This window comes from Primulina tabacum, chromosome 6, assembly GCF_025594145.1.
Source record: "Primulina tabacum isolate GXHZ01 chromosome 6, ASM2559414v2, whole genome shotgun sequence".
NCBI lineage: Eukaryota > Viridiplantae > Streptophyta > Magnoliopsida > Lamiales > Gesneriaceae > Primulina > Primulina tabacum.
Genome location: NC_134555.1, coordinates 31,895,589 through 31,915,255, shown reverse-complemented (window position 1 = coordinate 31,915,255; position 19,667 = coordinate 31,895,589). Strand labels below are relative to the sequence as shown.

General features: G+C 34.9%; 1 protein-coding gene across 1 annotated transcript; it reads left to right on the top strand.

Moving 5' to 3' along the window:
• The first annotated feature begins 2,842 nt into the window (after positions 1 to 2,842).
• On the top strand, positions 2,843 to 9,093 carry LOC142549238 (uncharacterized). The gene is made up of 8 exons (XM_075658079.1): positions 2,843 to 3,781; positions 4,160 to 4,236; positions 4,334 to 4,502; positions 6,391 to 6,479; positions 6,611 to 6,775; positions 6,873 to 6,950; positions 7,596 to 7,699; positions 8,701 to 9,093. The coding sequence occupies exons 1-8, from the start codon at positions 3,205 to 3,207 to the stop codon at positions 8,804 to 8,806; spliced, it is 1,365 nt and encodes a 454-aa protein (XP_075514194.1). The 5' UTR covers positions 2,843 to 3,204; the 3' UTR covers positions 8,807 to 9,093.
• Positions 9,094 to 19,667: the final 10,574 nt, after the last annotated feature.

The window sequence follows — 19,667 nt, the reverse complement described above, 5'->3', positions numbered from 1 at the left end:
TCATAATCTGGATTGCTCCAATATGAATCCAAGACATAGTCCTTGCTACTTCTATCTTGAGTTTTTGTAATTCCTCCTTAATTTCATCGGTAGGAATTAGCTGCATCTCCATTCTATTGCCTGTAAGTTCCATAGGGATTGTCATTTCCCTTCTAGAAACTTTATAGATTAGATGATGCTTTCTATTTCTTAGGCCAAAACTTCCTATGAACTTTTCTACCTGTTCTGCAGAGAATCCTTGATATCTCTGTAGGCTAGGATTTTCTCTCATGATCCTTTGGACCATGTTATGAGATATTGTTGTCTGTCTGAAGAATCCAGACAAATTTTCATGTGTTTCGTGTCGAAACACCTCGTCCTTAGTCATATTCTGATTTAGTTCCATCGGATCCTTCTTGACTTTGAACTTCTTCTTCTTCATATATATTCTCATATGAGGCAATGTCCTCAAATCGGTATACTTGAATAAGATCTTGGTAATAAACTGCATCTTCAATATCTGGGGTAGGATCGAAGCGTTTAATACCTATTTTTTCATTTTCTGGACAATTGGTCGAGATATGACTTCTTGCTCCACATGTCCAGCAATTACAATCCTTGAAACTTTCATTGGTTCGAGTATGAGCTCTTCTGAAAGTTTTCTTCGTAGGTGTTCTTCCTGTGCTTCGAGATGTACTCGATGCTTGGGATGATATCCTACTCCTTGATGGTCCACTTCTTTGTCCAGATTTATAAGATCAGGCTTTTTGTCTAGACCAAACAGTTCTTGGTTTCCAGGAACTTCTTCCACTTCGAGCATAAGAATGAGTCCTAAAACCTTTTCTCTTATGCTTCTGTGGTTTACTTCCAATAATTGTTGGAAGATCATTCTCTTTACAACACAAAGGAGTTCTTTTGTTGATACCCCTTAAGCGTTTGTAATTCTTTTGTAATGCTGTCATGTGACACCATTCTGCCAATTTTCCTTTAAGAAAAGAGGCTCTTCTTGCCAACGTATCTGGATTACCAGGTACATATTCCCTTATAAGCATTTCTCTCCAAGGGCTTGGCATTTTTGCGAAGAAAAGCTGCATAGCTATATCTTCTTCGACTCCTGAATTCCATCGATATTTAGTGAATAACATAATGTATATATCCACTAAACATATATCGTGTAATTCAAGATTATACAGAGCCTGAATATATTTCTTCCTCTTCTCTGTATCTTGACTATTAAAATAGTCTACCCCTATAAATTGTGCTTTAAATAGGGTAGTCATTTTTCCGGCTATCTCGCTTAGAGATTCTCCGGTCAGGACTGACTCTTTCATTTCTAATGAAGTCATGTCCCAAGCAATCTTTACTGATCCCATAAGACTCATTTCTAAAAGTTTAATGAATCCTTCTTTGTTGAGATCAAGTGTTCATGTTGCGATTCTCATAGCAGATGTCCAGTCATCTATGAGATCTTCTCTGTTTTTGAAATCTAATACATCAAGGTTAAGCATAACCCCATAAGGATGTATCAGATCTAAAATAGTTTTCCCGTAGGGTGTTTGGTGCAAGGGAATTTGACTTCTCTTTGTCCTTGTACCTGCTGGGTGTGATCCTCCACCAGTATGGAAATCAGATTGGGATTCTCTCATGTTAACATTTTGAGATCCCACACTTTCCCTTGGTGGTTCCTGAGTAGATGACCATGTTATAGCAGGTATTTCACCTCCTGCTGTGTTCATCTTTAGATCTACCACTTTGAGATTTGCGAAAGATTCCGCAAGCTCTTGTAGATCCTCCAGATTAATCCTTTCTAAAGTTGTCATCAGATAAATTTCTTTTCTGAGACAGATTTAATTAGATTGATCATCTTTTCTTCTTCAGTCAACGGTTTTGACACCACTCTAGCCTTCCCTTGTTGATGTAACAAAGGTTCGGTGCCAAATGATGGTGATAATCATCCTCCTGAAGTTCTTTTACTAGAACCTGATTGTTGTTCTAGTTTTTGAATTCTTGTTTGAATATCTTTTAATATTCCAAGAATTTCTTCCTGGTTTTTAAGGATTTCTTCAACTCGTTGCGATACAAAGTATAGCATATTGCCATAATTTTGCACTGTCTTCTGAATTTCTCTAAGATCTAAAGAGAGCTTAGAGGAGTCTGGTACTATCTCCAGAAACTTATTTGCTTGAATCATAAGTTTACCTGAAATTTTACCTGAGGGTACCGTAACATCCATTTCTGCTTCCGATATCTAACAATAGTTAGATAAACTTGTGTATATTCCAAAGTATTGGAATAGATCTTGTAAATTATTTTTCTCGAACCTAAGTTCGGATTCATAATTTTTTCAAAATTATCCTTCTCATACAATTAGTTACTATTAATAATAAAATTTGTGTTTGAAATAAATCAACATTTTGCTCTGATATCATTTTGTGAAAGCGCGGTGATCAATTAAATCAAATAAGGGATAAGGGTACTTTTGGCATTTAAAAGAATTTTTCTCTCTCCAGCTACTCAAACCAAACTTGATTCGTTACATGTACTGAATCTCAATTAACCCAATTAATATATCACTATAGAGTGATTGTTGCATTAATAATAAAAAAATATAAATATGATTGATGAACAATATATATATATATATTATTTTCTCATATACCTATAATATTATTATTTACAAATTCTTTCCTAATCCGGTTAATTAATTTTAATATTATATATTTTAAAAATTCAAGAGGTCACATAATAATTTTTCATCTAATTAAGTATTAAAATCATAAATTATTTTGGAATTTTAAAATTAATTGTTATATAAAATAATAATTCTCAGGGAAAAAGGAATGCGTGTGCTCCGTCTTTGCTGATTGAATATAAAGTCTGGCAGTGACCTGTCATTGCTCCTTCTCTTCTTTCTCCCCACATTTTCTTTATTCAAACTATAACCACCATTATTGAATTCTCCAATTTTTTGGCGATTATGTTTTGTTAATCTCACCCTGTTGTGTGATTATTATAATATAGGACGATTTGCTTTCAATTTGATTTATTTCGTCTGACCCTTCTCGGAAGGACCAATTCCTCCCGTTTTCTGTAACCGAAGAATCCGTCATCGGGTAAAAGAATAGGCCTTTTCGTCTAGAAACTTTTGATTTTGATTTTTAAGAAGAATAAACTTTGATTTTGAGGTGAATATTAGTGGGTTTTGATAATTTTTGTGGGTTTTTGATGGAGGCATCAAATTCTGACGCTTCGAATTCGGCGCCTTCATCGCCACGCAATGGAGGTGGGAGCTCAAGGGCCCTCCAGTTCCCTTCTCTCCGGTACTTACAGTCCCCTATTTCATCTCTGCTTGAATACTCCGGTATCCTGAGGGTTCGGCCTGGATACGGGTATTCTGAGGCCAACCCATTTATAACCCGGGATGATAATACGATTCCCAGTGTTAGCAATCAAAGCCCTAGAAATTCGGTGTTGATTAACGACGGTGTTGGTGTCGACGGCAGTGGGAATGGCGTTGGTAATGGAGAGGTTTCGATTCGGATACTTGGGGAGCAAGACAGGGTTAGGGATTTTGGTGGTGGTGAAAATGATGTTAATGGGGTGGTGGGACTGGGTGCGGAGGAGTCTGTGCTTGGTGCTGATGAGGTAAATGGGGATGGAAATGGGGGCAGTAGTGATGATAATAACAGGGAAACGTCGTCATATCCGAGATATGAGATACAGCAGGTGGCGAGGTGGGTTGAGCAGATTCTTCCATTTTCTCTGCTTTTGTTGGTGGTTTTCATCCGGCAGCACTTGCAAGGTATATAATGGGAAAACCTTATCGTATGAAATTGTTAGTTTATTTCTTTGCTCATGTGATTAATGTGATGTGATGGTTCCAAGTTTTTTTAGAAATCACATTCCAATTGTAAACTTTTTCTATTGTGTTATAGAAGTAGATGATTATTTATATGATTGCATGAAGTGTAAAAAAGGAACGCAATTGTGGAAGATGTAGTTGCATTCCTCTATACTTGGTAAATTTCACAAGTTCAGTTTTGTTTAAGGCCGTGGCATCGACGATGAACTTTATTGCCTCGTGCACTTTTAATGACGATGACCTCTTTAGTTAACTATTGTCCTGTCTGTCATAAGTTTCTTGGAACTGAACTCTAACTCTGTTGAGTATTGCTTTCAGGATTTTTTGTTACCATCTACATCTATGCTGTCTTGGTCAAGTCTAATGACATTCTTCGGAAGCAAACAGCACTGAAGGTGAATTTCCTGTTCCGTGGTTGAATTGTTTGCTTTGTTATTCCTAAAAATGAAATCAATGTTATAAGAGGAACTTATGGTACCCTGGATTTTGCAGGGAGAAAGGAAAATATCTGTCCTTGTTGGCTTTTTCATTGTCTTCACGCTTCAGATATTTGGAATCTATTGGTGGTATCGAAAGGATGACATTTTCTACCCATTACTCATGATTCCTCCAAAGGCAATCCCACCTTTCTGGCATGCAATATTTATTATTCTTGTGAATGGTATGAATAATGAACCCTTGTGACTTTGTATTTGTTAGAATTACTTTTCTATTTTGATGTTTGTGGCCAACAACACATTCACTTGGACACATTTCACTCGTTAGCTATTTTTTTGGGTCTTTTTACTTGGGGATTGAGAACTTCACCTTAGTTATGTAATGATTCATGGCGACCGTGACGCCCGGGGCCGAAGAGTGTGTGGAGTGATCGCCGGTTTCAAGAGTTTGCACGGACAATGAGCAGCTTCTAGGCGAAGGGAACATGAATGAACCGATCTCACATCGGAATTAGAGGGATTCCAAGAATGTGCAGGTACAAGACTTTACAGTTGAGGAAGGTTTAAAAAATTTGATATGCACTACTCATATTACAAGGTGCATCTTCTTTTGAAGAGCTTTTCATATAAGAAATTTATAGTTAAGCGTACTTGACTTTGGGAATTATGGGATTGGTGACCCCTTGGGAATTTTCTGCGTGAGTGAGAACAAAAGTACGCTGAAAAGACCAGTGTTGGTACAATGAGGACAATTGTCAAATTTGGGGCGTTACAAGTGGTATCAAAGTTGACATCTCCTAGTACGGTGTGGTTTGGGGACGAAACAAATGGAAGCTGGCGGGCATGTGACGTCGGGGGCCAAAGAGGTTGGAGAGTGATCGCTAGTGCCAAGAGGTTGCATATACAACGAGCGGCTCCTGACAGGTTTTTAGCCGAAAAGACATGAATGGAACGATCCCATATAGGAATTAGAGATATTTCAAGACTCTGTGTATATGAGACTGTACACTTGATGATGCTTAAAAAGATTCGATTAATACTATTAATGTCAACAAGGTACATCTTTTTATCAGGAGCTCATCACATAAAAATTCCAAAACTAAGCGTACTTGACTTGAAGCAAATATGGGCGGGTGACGCTTGGGAAGTTTCTCAGGGTGCGTGTGAGTGAGGACACAAGCATGCTGGAAAGATCCGTGTTGGTATGGTACTACGGTGGGGACAGTTGTCAAATCTGGGTGTTATCTCTCCTAGTACGGTGTGGTTCGGGACTAACCAGCGGAAGCTGGTGGGCATGTGATGCTTGGGGGCGAAGAGGACGGAGATTGATTGTCAGTGCCAAGAGGTTGCACGGATAATGAGCGGCTCCTAACAGGCTTCTTAGGCGATGGAAACATTAATGAACCGATCGCACATCGAAATGAGATAGATTTCAAGACTGTGCAAGTATAAGACTGTACAGCTGATGATGACTTAAAAAGATTTGATAAGTACTGCTCGTATTAACAAAGTGTATCTTCTTTTAGTGAATTCATTACATAAGAACTCCAAAGTTAAGCGTAACTTGAAACAATTATGGGATGACTGATGAGTGAACTCCAGGAAGTTTTCCATCGTGCGTGTGAGCATAGACATAAGCAAATTTGAAAGATCCGTGTTGGTACGGTGTGGACTGTCGTCAAATTTGGGGCATTACACGGACTCAATAAGCTTGTTGTATTAGCATGTCTGTCATCATGGTATCATGAATTTAGTTACAGCAGACATAATGGAAATACCCCGAGTAATGCTGTATATTTGCCTCACTATCCTATCTCATGATAGTAGGCTTTTAAAGGTTTACTTCTCTCATTCCTGTGTTTCAAGTTAATCCTCAGTTTTTCTCTATGTGACCTTATGTTGGTTTAATTTTGGCACAAGCATTAAAACATATTAATGTGTAATTATCTTTCCTGTCTTTGTACTTTTTGTTTATTGTGACCTCCCCCTTCTTTCTTTTGTCTGGGCATGGTGGGGTGGAGTGGGGTAATCTCAATCACGTTTAAGGGCTACAATGTTTTATCTGCATTCATGCCTATAACTCCATATCACCTTTTTGTTTGGAGCTATCAGATACAATGGTGCGTGAGGCAGCAATGGTCTTGAAATTAATCCTGTTGATGTATTACAAGAATGGTAAAGGCCATAATTTTCGTAGACAGGTAACAAAACCCGAGGATATAATACGGAGTAGAATATGATTTATCAAGTTCCATATTATATATAATAATATAATCTGGCAATGATCCTTGAAATTGTATGGGAATTTAACAGTACCATGTTGGTTGTGTAGGGACAAATGTTGACGCTGGTTGAGTACACATTGCTGCTGTACCGTGCATTATTACCAACCCCTGTGTGGTATAGATTTTTCCTGAACAAAGTCTATGGGAGTCTGTTTTCATCACTTATCACAGGGTTGTATTTAACTTTTAAGCTAACTTCAATTGTTGAGAAGGTATGTTATTTAACAAGTTACTTGATGTCTTACCTATCTGGTTCTTGAATCTTGAAAATCAACCTTATCTAATCGCTTTATTTCTTTCTTCATTTAGGTCCGGTCATTCTTCACTTCAATAAAAACATTATCTAGAAAAGAAATTCATTATGGGTGTTATGCAACATCAGAGCAGGTTTGATGCTTCTTCTGACCTTCCAAAGTTACATTTATTTGTGCACTTTTACATGCAAATTCATTTTTGTCATAATACCTCTGGACGGGGACTTTTACTTTTCAAGGCCCATTTGGTGCCTCGCTCAGCATTTGGCAAAGATATTGTCGTTGATGAACCTTTCATACTCTGCTAAAACTCAAGTCTTTCTGAGTTACTTTCAGTGTTCTCTTTTTTTTAGGAAAAAAAAAACTTTATAGTTCCTTCAATCTTCCTCAATCATCCGAATTGTTCTAAAATCAACTAATTCTTTCACGAGGCCAATAGTGGTATTTTTTATTGAGCTCAATCAGTCCTACAACTTAATATTTCATTCCATTATGTTCCTCTTCGAGTTCGGCAAAACTGTTTCAAGGTTTTCTTGATGTGATCAGCCGTCTGCTATTGTTCCTCCGCTACTAACTAATCATCAGTATCCCCACTGTTAACAAGGAGACAATTTTTTACCTCATGTTTTTTTTTCAGGTTACACGTGATAGATTTTTGTACTTTATAAGTTTTATTTATGTTCCTACTTTGTGAAATTGCGTCTTGTTCTGCTTAAGAAGTTTACTGTGGTTAAGAAATATGATATCTCCTAAAGGAAATTTTATTTATTGTATTTAGGTTAATGCAGCTGGAGATTTGTGTGCTATATGCCAGGAGAAGATGCATACCCCAATTTTGTTACTCTGCAAGCATATCTTCTGTGAAGACTGTGTCTCGGAATGGTTGGTTATCATTTTTCATTTCATGCTAAATTATCTTTTATGATCCTATAGAAAGTTCCATTTTCTTGATTGATGTTGGTTTCGTATATGTATATTCTAGTTTGAGTTTGTTTCTCGGGCATCATTGAATCAGGTTCTGTCAAAATCAGCACCCTAACAATTCAATATTTGCCCTGTTGCATCGAAAACTTCAGTTGTATCAGGCCAAAATGGTGATATTGATAATAATATAGATTTACTCATGGAACATCTGAAAGTTGAAACATGTTTTTTCATAATGGAATAACTGCATGGGCCATTCACAGCAATCTTGTTTGCAGTTCTCTTTCTCCACTACTCTCTCTCACTCGTGTGCACACACTACATTTTTTGTGTGTGTTTTTTCCTCTGAAAGAACAAAGTTTATAGCGATATTTCCTTACAGATGATGTGGTCATACCACTCAACATTTTGTGATTTTTCGTCTACACCTTTCATTCGTATCATGATATTGGAGGGCAGAGGCGTTGAGTTTGAGCAAGAGAGCTGAATAATTGACCCTTCATTACATATATATGAAAAGTCATATTTTAAAATAATCCCCTTTTAAAATTATTATATTTACTTGCCTTACACACGGTTAATGGCGGGCATCGTTGTTTGTCAACTTGTCTTTTGACACATGGAACAGTAAAATTATAGTTACTTCTATATTTACATCATCCCTTTAGAAATTGCTAAAATATCCATCACTTTTACTAGGCACGGGGGAGTATTAACTTGTGAGGTGTATTTGTAATATGTTCATATTTTAATACACGATTTCGTTGCACTGATATCATGATGTCAAACACTCAGTGTAGCACTGCACGTGTTGAATATCAAATCGGATATGGGAATTTTTGATTGCATAGAATGCAGTATTTGTAACAAAATGAGGAAATGGACAGCGTTGCAGTTCATATAATTACTAATATACATAAATGATCATGAGCTAATAAGCTTGCATTTTGCGTTTCCAGGTTTGAAAGAGAGAGGACTTGCCCCTTGTGCAGAGCACTGGTTAAACCTGCTGATCTTCGATCATATGGTGACGGATCAACCAGTCTTCTCTGCCAACTGTTCTAATTTGACTGGGAATTTCAAATTCATTCGGTATTTCTCCGAACCTTTTCTGCAAAAAGAGGGCACTTTTCAACCACTAACCTGGTTTCACATATGAGAGAAAATCGTTCGTTGTTATATGCCAAAATCTCCTGTCTGCATAAATCATGCTTGTATAATGTATCTGATAACATCGATACTACCTCGCTGGATGATACGATCTCTGTATTCCACTATGTATTGTTTTCAACTTGACACTTATTAATGAAGTCGCATCTAGGCTTTTTCCTTGTTATAGAATTGGAGTGTGAAATACAGACTTGAAAAAACTTGAAGCTGAGGATTCGAAATCATTTCGATGCTATCTCTGATTTGTTTCTCGGAGTGATCCGGAACCAATGGATCTATATGATGCCAGGTTGTTATATAATAGGGGACTGTAACGTCTGTTCTTTTTATTGTTTGAAAAGTAGTAGAATTTTTTTTTCACTCATATTTTCGGCCATGTACATATACCACATAAAAATATTTTTTTTATAAAATATTTTACCTATTAAAATAAAACATCAACCAACTAGCATTTTAAAAGAAAGTGAAATAGTCATAAAAATGAAATCGTCAACCGTTTACCAAATCTAAAAAGCAATAAATTTGAAAAGTATGGCTCATATTAAACCTCTCAAAATCTCTCAAAAGCACAAATAAATAGTCTTAAAATCTTTAACGTAAATAGTGAATCATAAATACGGAAAAGTAGAAGCGCTGGTCCTCGGGTTGTATGTATCTTCAGTCCAGTCAGATCATCCATCGAGACCTTCCTCAAACTCATATGCATCTATCACACCTAGTGAGTCTAAAGACTAAACACACCATAATCTTATTAACAAATAATACGTATAAAATCGCATTCAACAGTGAAAATATTTTTACGTAAAAATAACTTTTTCATAACATGCAAATATAAACTTTAACTTTTTTCTTTCTTTTTCCTCAACATGGCATGACATAAAACATTTTTCATGACCATAAACATTTTCCTTTTTCCTTTATTGAATTCAGATCATTAATTGTGACTTTTCTCAAACCTGAAAAAGTCGATGGATCCATCTACATGAAACCGCAGTACTGGGCGCCGGGGGACACCAGCAATACTCTCGCCGGTCAACTAGGCCTTGGCCTATCCTCTTTCAAATAGAAATACGATCACCGGGCTCCCTCTGGGGCCTTTTCTCATAATGGGCTCCCTCTGGGGCCTTTTTCCTCACGACATTTTCATTCTTACCTCAAACCTTATACCTCAATAGTTACAATTACTTCACTTCCTTCAATGTTTTACATTCTCATTACTTTATAAAAATCATGCATAACATAATCTTTTTGTTTTTTGAAACCAAGCATGCAACATGTCTTTTAAATGTTTTCCTCAAATCATAAAAATCAAATAAACATTTAAAACTCATAATTTCATCATGTATGATTTCATAAACATTCACAAATAATCATAATATCATGAAAACAGCATTTAGAGCACTGGCATGACGTTTACTAATTTTTAGGTGTAAAGAGATCGTTTTACCCCTGGACGTGTCATTTTACGTTTTTGGCTTTTCCTTGATTTCATTGACTCTAACATGTCCCAAATAATTATTTAAGTTTAAATTAAAATTCTCATTATTTTATTTAGCTTAAAACCTAGGCTTTTTAATTAATCCGTGATTAATCGTTTTGACAGTGTTTTAATCCCGAAAAATCCCAAAATTTAATATAAAATTTCTAAATTCAAAACTTAGTCTTTTTATATTATTTTAGCCCTTATGAACTATGACTCGACCCTCGTGAGCCGTGTTTCGATTATTTTAGGGTTTAAAAATCCTAACTTGACCTATTTGTTTCGACCCCAAGCCATCTTTCGATTTTTTCGAGCCACCCCCAAACCATGATGAACCAAACCCTGACCAAAACCCTTAGACACCCTACTGGACCTTAGGAACCCATAGGATTCGACCACAACTTCAAAAACGAAGCTACATACCAGTAGCAAGCCATGGCCGAGGAACTATACTTGACATAGGACCCTCCTAACTTGCTAGGACTCTAACCAACCGAGCTAGCACCTGGACCAACCTGTCGTGCACCCTCTTAGGACCCTAGTGAGACATCTTAGCCCAGCCTGTGACTCCTGGCTGCACCGCAGCGACGCCTGCACGCTGCTGCACCAAGGCGTGCAGCAGCGGCTCCCTCGGGTAGGAGTCCTAGCATGGCTAGGACTCCTTCCCCAGCCCTCATGTCTGAGTCCTAGCTTGGCTAGGACTCTCCCCCTGACCCATGACAGCCACTGGCCAAGCCCTGGCCCAAGCCAAGACCAAGCCAACTCCTCCACGTGAAACCCGATCGCCTCTAATCCATGACAGCTCAAAAATCGTTTTCCAGCTTTGTTTGCTTAATTCTTATGTGATTGCCTTGAGTTAGGTGCATTCCTAGGACTCTTAAAATCATGCAAAAACATCCTTTGTTCAATCCCTAACATCATGGCAGCCCTTGACACGTGAAGAACAAGTTTTGCTACAAAATTCATGACTTTAACACATGTATGTACAATAAATCCGAAAATAAATCACAATATTTCATGCTTTTTTTTATGCACACAATATTTAAACGATAGTACGATGCAATAGATGAGAAAAGGAGATGTATGGCGTGCCTTTGCATTTTAAACGCACGAGTAATCGTTGACGACGAAGAACGACGACGCGGAGGACTTAGGCTTGACAACCCTTGAAGCTTGCTTATAATTTTTCTCTCAAATCCTTCGTGTGGTGTGAGTTTACGTGATGGGGAGAGTTTGATATGGTTGAAAGTGTGTGGCCGTGAGTTATGTGGGTGGAGGAAAGGGTTTTATTATTTTAAATACTTAATTAATCTCTTAAACAAGCTTAGGTCTATTAAGAATGCAATTAGGCCCATTAGTGCTTGATTAGAATTTAATTAAAATATTATCATAATTTTGTTTAAATAAATTTGTGAATTTATCAGCCGGGTTACCAAAAAGTTCGTATTTTTGTTGAAAAACCAACACCGATAAAATTTACGTCCCGGCATATAAAATCACTTCTAAACCCTTTATTTTCAAAAATAAGAAAAAGCATCACTCATATTTTAAATAATCAAAAACAATTATTTAATAAAATATTTTCTATTTTTCATCCTCCGGTCTCCATTCCTCGATCGCAACTCGAATAATCCTTAAAAATATATTTTAATGCAACCATGTAGAAAAATTCAAATATGCACCACATAATTAATTTATGCAATTAAAACATTTAATTAAAATACCCAAAAAATTTAATAATTGTATGTATGTGGTTCGCATGGATCTTTAAATTTTCGGGGCGTTATACTGTACCTTCTCTATCATTATCTTGTTCAGTTTCATTTGGATGCGAATGCAGAATACATGGGTTGTATGTTGCACATGTTTAAGTAAATAGTATTTATTTAATGAATTCACATTTTCATACGATGAATCGTTTTTGCTGTGTGTGTGTGTGTGTGTTAACTTGTTCTCTTGCGTAAAAAGTTCTGGAGTCGGCTTGATATGTTACATCCCTAACGTGTACAGTGGTAGACCCAAGAATTCCATGCATTTTTGGGAGGTTCTTGAGCATAGTTATTAGAGGTGTGTGATATGACGAATAACTTTCATAAATCGATGCTAAATAATTAATAATCTATATTATTTAACATTTTTCTTAGTCTCAATTTGAGGCCAAAGCGATAGTGCGTAAGTGACAATTTTATTTGAAAATATTTACATGATCAAGGATAATTTGAATAATAATTGAATTGAGATATTTATTTATCTCAAACTAATAATTCTAATATAAAGTGTAACTTATCATATAGCAAACGACTCTCCTTTTGTACAAGGGGTTGTAATGTTAGTTTATGTTATATCCGAACTATCTCTCTTTTGTGTGATTGATGATTTAATAGTATAAGGAAGCTCCGACCAAAATAAGAAATGTGCATTTTGGAAAGGAGTTTTTTCAGTTGCACACACCATGTTACTATTATTATTCAAACATACATCACATCGTTGTCGAATTCATTTGCAATTCTCGATATATCAATGGTTATAGATTCGATCACGATTTTTGAGTTAAAAAGACAGTATTGTACGTTAACCATAAAATAACTTAAAATTCTTGCCGGCGCTATTAGTGATACCTAGTGGATCATGAGACGTCTATTCTTGCAAGCGCTATCTGTGATACCTAGGGGGATCATAAGACGGATGCTGCTAGACACGCTTACCATGATCCGAAGGGTGTAATCAGACTTAAGTTTTGACGTTCTTGATCAAAGAGTTGATGAAAAGAATTAGGGTAACCCCGAATATCAACAAATGTTGTTTTGAATCACATGAATTTTTTAACTCACAACTAGTTATATTCCTGAACCATTGAGAGTCAAACAAGTATTTGATTATGTGTTTCCGTTGAGATAGTCAAATTTAAAGAGTTGAATTTGATGTCTGTAGTTTGATGGAGATCAAATAGATTGCTTATAAATGAATTTATAAGTTGAATCCATCTAATGGAAGTTGTAGAAGTTAGCTTAATTTGAAACGTCTTTAACTCGTTTTTCTTTAAAATGTACTAGAATTTGTTTTTAAAATACTAAGGCTTCGGCCGAACAACATACATATATATATACACACACACATATATATATATATATATATATATACTTTTTGTACCATTAAAATAAGCTCAACATTTATTTTACTCAAAAATCCCTAAAGTGCAGTTAAAATCATAAAATCGTAAACGTCAAACCAAATCTAAAGTTAGCAATTTTCAAAAATAGCATAAATGTCAAACTCCTCTCAAAAACCACTTTTACTTCCAAAACTCATCAAAATCTTTAAAGTAATGTAAAAGCATAATTGTGCGGAAAAACTAGCAAATGTCATCAGGTTAGTGCACCATCCGCCCAGCCAGTTCAGTCATTCAACCCTCATGTCTCGATTTCAAAATCCTCACCTGCATCATTCATACCTAGTGAATCTATTGACTCAGCAAGTCTTAATCAGTGTAACAAGTAATACGTAGATATCCACATGCAACAATGAAAAAAACTTGTAATAAAATAGCTTTATCATGACATTCATAAACTTAAACATTTTCTTTCATCATATACTTTTACTTTAATCATAAACATATACATATACATTTTCTTTTGGGGTGAAATTCGTTCGTTAATTGTGACCATCCTTTCATCTCTCAGTCGATTAATCAATCTCAACTGTAACCATGGTACCAGGGGGTGGAACAATAGTAACCACTTTTCCGTTCTGTGCCTTGGCTTATAGTTTGTGGGTACACCAGCAACCACTTTTCCGTTACTGGGCCTTAGCATATGGAAATTCAGTATTGGGTTCCCACAGGGCTTAGTCCCTCACAAATCTCCATTTTCTTACCGTCACAATTAAGTCATTTCATTCAAAACATTTTCAGTATTTCCATAACTTTATAAAATAAATTCATAAATATAATTTTCTTTTAAACCAAACATACAACACGTCTTTTAGCATTTATAAATTCCATATTCTTTCAAAATAAACATTTTAATCCATTACAGCATTCAGGACACTGCCAGGACTCCTAACATTTTTCAGATGTAAAATAATTTTTTTGGCCCTGAAACCCTAGTTTTCCCATTTTACCCCTAGACTTCAAAACTTCGACCTGAATCCATCCAAACTTACCATAACACCTTAAAACACACCCATGAACATTTCTTAGACGTAAACTTGAGTTCCTCGACAAAATTCGTAATTCGTTTTAAAACTTGAATCGAATCACACTTTTAACCCGAATCTTAACCAAACTTTAACCATAGCTTCCAAAAACATAACCAACCTTTTTTCAACAAAATTCAAGCCATTTAGAACCCTCGGAAATGCCTAGACACCTGCTGTAATTTTTTTCACTTTTTCATCCAAACCCTAGCCCTAACCAAGTACAATTTCTTCGATCCTAGTCCTTAACCAACACGTCCAAACCCTATGTAACCTTCCTAGGACCAAGACTGAACCCTAGGGACCCCTATGGACCAATCCCTATAGGCCATGCATGTGCAGCCCTCAAACCCGTACCCCACTTCAAGATCGCACGACCAAGCCTCACGCCTACAACCCTTCTCCTTGCACCAGCCTCCCCTCAACCCATCTAGGACCATATGGAAACCCTCTTAGGACCCTTAAACACGCACTAACCGCAGCACGCAGCCACACCCTTCAAGAAACCAAAATCGTGCCCTAGTTTCCCTTGAAATCCAAAATTGTGCAACCCTTCCCTTGCCTCGCTCCAGCCTTGAACCGTGATTCTAAGGACCATTAAACCTACTGTAATTCGACCCTATAACCATAGAAACTTGGCCGCCCCTTCATACCATCAAGAAACATCAAGAATCATGCACAAAAATTAAGTTTTTCTATTGTGTAATCCATAAAAACGAAAATAAATAAGAGTGTATCATATTTCTCATGCAAACATGCATATTCACACATAATATGGTATGAACGATGAGCAAAGAAGTAATAAGGTGTGCTTTTTGAGTGATTCAAGCATGAAAATTCAATTCTTGACGTGAAGAAACGTTGTCGGAAAGACGTGAAAGATCCTTGCTGCGTTTTTCTTTCAAAACCAACGTGAATTGGCTAAAAACGTGTGGTGTGTGTTCGTGTGTGTTAGGGAGAGAAAACCCTAGGTTTCTATTAAGCACGAGTTTTTGATAGTTTTAGGGTTTTAAAACTCAATCTTTTGATATAAATAATATGGTAGCTAACTAGGCACAATAACCTTAGTATAATAGGTCCATTAGAATGTAGGATAAATATTTCGTTTAGTAAAATTTTCGAAAATATTAAGCGGGCCTCCAAAAAGTCATTGTTTTCGTCAAAAATCGATTACCAATTTAAGATACGACTCGACATGTAAAAACATATCAAAAGGCACCATTTTCGAAATTTTCATATTTAATATGCCACATATTAAAATAATTAAAAATAATCATTTAATAAAATATTTTCCATTTACAGCCATCGGTCTCCGCTCCTCGGTCGCTTCTCGAATAATCCTTGAAAAACACAGTTTTATGCATTCTAATAGAAAATCATATTTTAAACATGTAAACATGCCTACGATATTTAATTAATGCAATTCAAATAATTTAATTAGGCATTTTTCATTTTTCATATATTTGCATGCAGTTGGATTACGTTATCGCATTTTGGATCTTACATAACTGATAATTAAGAGAAGAATGTGGAACTGTCTGTTTTATTGAAAGAGTTCACAAAACTAGCAGCTGCCAAAATGAGCCAAATGAAAATTTCGGCCTTCAAAATTTTTAATTTTCAATATATGAATACGTTTTTTCCCACTATATAGCGACACTGATTGATCGTCGATCGAGATTATAATGAGTTCATAATTATTTATTTAATAGATTTAAAATATACTAATTAAATAACAAATTAGTAGTAGTGAATACCAATACAAAATTCTCATGAAATATTCTAGAAAAGTTCATAACTCGATGGTATTTATTTCGAAGGCGAGGCATGTATATAAATTATGTATGAAAAATGTTTTCCGGTTACGTTTTTGTTGTTGTTTGAGTTTTACATATACCAAATGGTATTCATGCGATATTACTATTTTTCCATTGATTTTAACTTTGTCAATGTGGATGGCATGTAAAGGTCAAATTTTAAATTAAATATCAGAAAAAGACATTAATTAATTAAAGACATGAGTTCTACACAAATTTTTAATAGGGCATATACATACACACATAAGACTGGTAGTTTCTCGGGTGTAAAGTAGTTAATATCGCGTAATCTAATCAATGGAGCTTATGCGCTACGTAAATTGGGAGAGTCGAGAAAGAGGAAGGATCGGTTTTTGCACATTTACGACTGGTTTGGGTTAAAATATTTATTCATTGATTTGGTTTGGATTAAAGTATTTTTTCATTGATTAATTTAAATATGTAGACATTTAATTTTTTGAAATAATGAAATTATTTCTATATTTTACACTTTGTTATATACGACGTTGGAATATGTTTCTATTTAGGGATGTAATCGAGTCGAGCCGAGCCGAACTCTTGAATGTTTGAACTTGGTTCGTTTATAATCGAGCCGAGCTCGAACTTTATTTAACGAATATATGCATGGCTCACGAGCTTATTCAAGCCTTTATCGAGCCTAAACAAGCTTAATAAATATGAATTATACATTTAAATTTTCATTAAATTAATTAAAAAGTAAATTATATATTTAAAGAAAAATATATTATTCTTATTAAAATTTGTAAATTTATTGTAATAAATAAATTTAATAGATTTTTCTATATATTTCATAAATAATATGCAAAATCAATAAATCAAATATCAAAACTATTATTTTTTCATCTAAAAGATTACTCATGAACTTACCAACGAACATGTTCACGAGCTAACGAGCCGAATACTGTAAAGCTTGAGTTTGGTTTGTTTATCTTAACGAGCCTCATTAAACGAGCTTTTATCGAATCGAGCTTCAAATAGCTCACAAACGGTTTGATTCGTTTACATCCCTATTTCTATTAGAGATGACTATAGGGCCATGTCACCTGGAAATATCTAGGCATTATTAATTCTAGAACATAAGATCCACTTTTGATGGGCCAAGTAGACCCAAACTATTGTGGACTAAGTTTGAATGGTGTCATATTTGTGTCATCAAACTCGATTTTAAAGCGTCTAGATAATATAGACAACTTTCAAATCAGTCTAGCTGGATTGAAATACAACGTAGAAAATTGAGTTTTCTTTCTAATCGTTTTGTCCGCTGGTCATTTTGATAACTGATGTATGAGATATTATTAAAATATTTCAACTCACTAGATCTCCGATTGATGTAAGGGGTGTTCGTGTAACTTTTATAAAATACTAAAGTGTAAGATACCTATTTATTTTAACATAAGAGAAGTGTGTTTTTTATATTTCACACGGAGTTTGGTGTAAAAAATATAATTATATATTTTTTCGCACATATTTTGAAAGCAAATATATATACTATCATGGTAAAAAAAACATCAAATTATTGTCGATTGAAGTAAATTATCATTTGTCCAAAATTGTTAAATTTGATAAAATATGACTCCTAACTGTAATAATAAATCAGTTATTTTGACTCGTATAACTCTATTAATAATCATATTTCTTTATAATGAAATTTCTGTTGAAAATAATATTTGAATGTTGAAAAAGTAATAGTTGAATATTTGAATGTTGAAAATAAGAGTTGTAAAATTAGAAATTTGTGTGTGATGATGTAGGTAATGATGTATTTTATTTTTGGATTATTTGTAAAGATTTCCTATAAATAGATATCTCATTTGTGAAGAAATTCACAATTGAGTAGAGAGAAAAATATTATAAAGTGTGTAGTTTGGTAAATTTTGAGAGTTTGAGATTTTTACTTTTTACCATAAATTTTTATTTTTCACAACACGTTATCAGCACGAAGCTCTAAAAGTCCTCCATACTTTTCCAAGCTCCAAACAGAAGAAAAAGGTAACAAAGTAATAATATTTATTTTACTGTTATTTATTTATTGTGTATATATTTAATATATAATATAATGTTATTATTAGAAATAATAAAAATAAATTTTTCAAAAACTTGCTATAAATCCTGGGAGGATGTTAAGACGACATCCCACACTCCCGGTAAGGGATACGACAAGTATAAAAGCCTATAAGATTTTTTAACAAAATAACTTATGACACATCATTATAATAATGTGATATGATATACATAATTATTTAAATATGACTAATATTATATACACAATATTATTACCATAAAATTATACAAATACATACATTTATTTTTTTGTACACCAACGGTCATAAACGGTAACAAAACGGCTAGTTTTTGCCCTATAAATATGATCTCACAAACTCTTTCAATCATTCCAACTTTCTCCTATTCTCTAAAAATTATTCTTCATCAAATTTTCGAAGATAAAAAAAGATGGATTTCTCAAGGTTATTTTTAATTATTTTGGTTATCATACTCACGAGTCTTTTATTTATCGGAGAATATCCTCCTCGTGTGTTTTCTTTATTTTTACAAATGCTTGTAATTGTTGTTTATCCATTACTTTGTATTGCAATATTCATTAACTAATAAAATGCATCGTAATTTTTTAGTACCACCATGTCAAATTTGACAAAGCTCGAATTTGTTGCGCTCGACATCACGGGAAAAAGTTATATGCCATGGACTCTCGATGCAGAAATGCATCTTGAGTCATTAAGTCTAAGCGAGATCATTAAAGAAAATGGTATATCTTCATCACAAGAAAAAGCAAAAGCTATAATATTTTTGCGTCGACATCTCGATGAAGGTTTAAAATGTGAATATCTCATCGAAAAAGATCACATGGCTCTGTGGAAAAGATTGAAAGAAAGATTTGAACATATAAGGGAAGTTATACTTCCAACCGCCCGTGATGAATGTAATATGTTAAGATTCCAAGATTTTAAGAAAGTCAGTGATTATAATTCAGAGATGTATCGAATAATCTCGCAGCTAAAATTTTGTGGACATGAGGTTACAGAATCGAAAATGCTTGAAAAAACATTTTCCACGTTTCACGCATCAAATATAACTTTACAGCAACAATATAGAGTGCGTGGATTTGCGAGATATTCTGAACTCATCGCCTGTCTTCTTGTGGCGGAAAAGAACAATGATCTATTAATGAGAAATCATCAGTCCCAACCCACTGGATCAACAGCATTTCCAGAAGTAAATGCTGTGA